The sequence below is a fragment of the Vitis vinifera genome, chromosome 5 (genome assembly GCF_030704535.1).
Source record: "Vitis vinifera cultivar Pinot Noir 40024 chromosome 5, ASM3070453v1".
NCBI classification, from domain to species: domain Eukaryota; kingdom Viridiplantae; phylum Streptophyta; class Magnoliopsida; order Vitales; family Vitaceae; genus Vitis; species Vitis vinifera.
The window spans coordinates 26,266,623-26,269,011 of record NC_081809.1 but is presented as its reverse complement, the minus strand read 5'-3'; the positions used below and the strand labels follow the sequence as shown (position 1 = coordinate 26,269,011).

General features: G+C 37.7%; 1 protein-coding gene across 1 annotated transcript; it reads right to left on the bottom strand.

Moving 5' to 3' along the window:
* Positions 1-457: 457 nt before the first annotated feature.
* Positions 458-1,906, bottom strand: LOC100244018 (mogroside IE synthase). The gene is made up of 2 exons (XM_019219735.2): positions 1,301-1,906; positions 458-1,186 (listed from the first exon to the last, which is right to left on the bottom strand). The coding sequence occupies exons 1-2, from the start codon at positions 1,673-1,675 to the stop codon at positions 458-460; spliced, it is 1,104 nt and encodes a 367-aa protein (XP_019075280.1). The 5' UTR covers positions 1,676-1,906.
* Positions 1,907-2,389: the final 483 nt, after the last annotated feature.

Genomic DNA, 2,389 nt, shown 5'->3' with positions numbered 1-2,389 from the left:
TAATTAAAATTTTTGTATATTTTTAAATTATTTAATCTTGATACAGAAGAGTTAAATAAATAAATAAAAAATTTGAAATAGTATAAAAAAAATAATTTATTTATCTTAAATCTATTTTTTATTTTTCTTCATTTTTTCTTTCTTTTACTTTTCATTTCTATTTTATTTCCCTCAAACTTTCTGGGACCAAACATAGCCTTAAACCAAATACAACCTAAATTTTATTGGAAGTACAGAATGAATCAAGCTTTTTACACACTTAATAAAGAGAGGCCATTAAGCATAACATGACCTTAAACCAAATACAACCTAAATTTTCTTGGAAGTATAGAATGAATCAAACTTTTTACACACTTAATAAAGAGAGGCCATTAAGCATTGAAAATTACCATAGGCATTTTATTTACAACTTAGATATTTGAAAATTAACACAAGCTGAGATGTGTCCATACAGATTTCAATCTAAGCTGCATAAAATTTCTGCAACAAATTCTTCAATGTTCTTATCGGAGGTTCCGCCTTCAGTTACTGCCTCTTTGGCCAACTCCTTCCACATCTCAGCATTCCTTCTCATCTCATTCCCTCTCTCTCCCTGCATCATTTCCCTTATGCACATCTCTATTTCCTCTCTCTTCACAAGCCCTTTTTCATCCGGCTTAACTCTAACCCCAACTCCCCATACATCTTCAATGAACTTGGCATTCGTTGTTTGATCTGAAAAGTGAGGCATCGCTATCATTGGCACTCCCAAGCTCAGTGCCTCCAAAGTTGAGTTCCATCCGCAATGACTCATAAAACACCCAACAGCTTTGTGAGATAAAACTTCTAGTTGGGAGCACCAACTCACGACCAGACCCTTCTCACATGTCTCCTCCAAGAACTTGCAAGGAAGCTTTTTCTCTTCTGATTCTCTGACTACCCACATGAAGTGGGTGTTGTTCCTTTTCAGGCCCCATGCTATTTCCTCCATCTGTTCTTCTCCCAGTGAGGCCATGCTTCCAAAGGATGCATAAACCACAGAGCCAATGCCCTTTAAGTCCAGCCATGCAATATAGGCGTCAACATTTTGCTTGAAAAGGCTGAGACCGTATTCTTTGTCTTCCTCCAACCTCTTGTCTAAGTACATGGAAGGAACAGTAGGTCCTATTGTCTTGATTGGTCGCAGGCTTGCCATCCACTTCATCACCTAATAGAATTTAGGCAGAGAATTTAACAGTATGAGACGATTATTTAATTAGAAATATATCATGGAAGGTTATTGCATGTGTTTGTATTATGTAGAGGGGGTTATAGAAAGTACCTCCTCTTCCAACTTGTCAAAAGTGTTAAACAAGATCCACTTCACTTTCTGGAAATTGGAAAATTGCTTCAAGAGGAAGCCGAGTATAGTTTTGTCATTAATGAATGATGGCAGATCATTGATACATAAAAGTGGCATTGAAGGAATTGATACCGTATATCCTTCTAAAGGAGTTTTCAACTTCCCTTGATTAAAATGGTAATAGATGGTAGAAACAGCACATGATTGAGTGAAGAATGGAACTCCATCTAGGCCTAGTGGTTCAGCCACGTCTTGTGCCCATGGCATCATTGAGTCATACACAAGGAATTTAGCGGGATGGCTGGATCTACTATGTTTCTTGATAAGCTCCGCCAAGCTTTGTGAAGCTACCATTCTAAAACGCTCCACATAGTCCTCTATACTTTCTTCTTCTTTGCGCTCCTCGAGCCCTTCACAAATGATCTCGATGTTAATGGAGCTAGCTTGGGCATTCTAAATGGAGGCTCTTGGGATCACTAATGTGACCTTGAGACCTTTGGAGGCTAGGCGCCTGGAGAATTGGAGCATTGGATTTATGTGACCCTGTGAACAGTAAGGAAGGACCATAATATGAGTTTCACCAACTCTCGCACCACTCTTCATTCTCCCCACTAGACTCTTTTCTTCTTTAATCAGGCCATCTGCAGAAGGTAGTATTTATAGACTACTTGCAGACGGTGAAAGGCCTAATTCTACAACAATCAAAGGCCAAGCAAGTGACCATCTGACACATTTTTCTATCTTCTGGCTTTTATCTCTTCAGAACCAGCAGTGTCAGCTCATTTTGTAGGTACCTATAAAGTATATAGATAGTACCAATCAATGTTGGAGGAAGTTGAAACATACTTTTCCATTTGAAACATAGCTAAATATACAAATGAATCCCTTGCTTAAAATATTATAGGGTCCTTAACATTTTAATCCTTCTTTGAAAAAAATCTAGAAAATCATTATGCAAGTGTGAAACAACTACCATTTCACTTGGTGTTTGACTGGTGGATCAAAAAGCCCTTTCAAAGAAGAAAAGTTGGTGAAGGGTCCTTTTCCTTATATGTATTATATATTGTA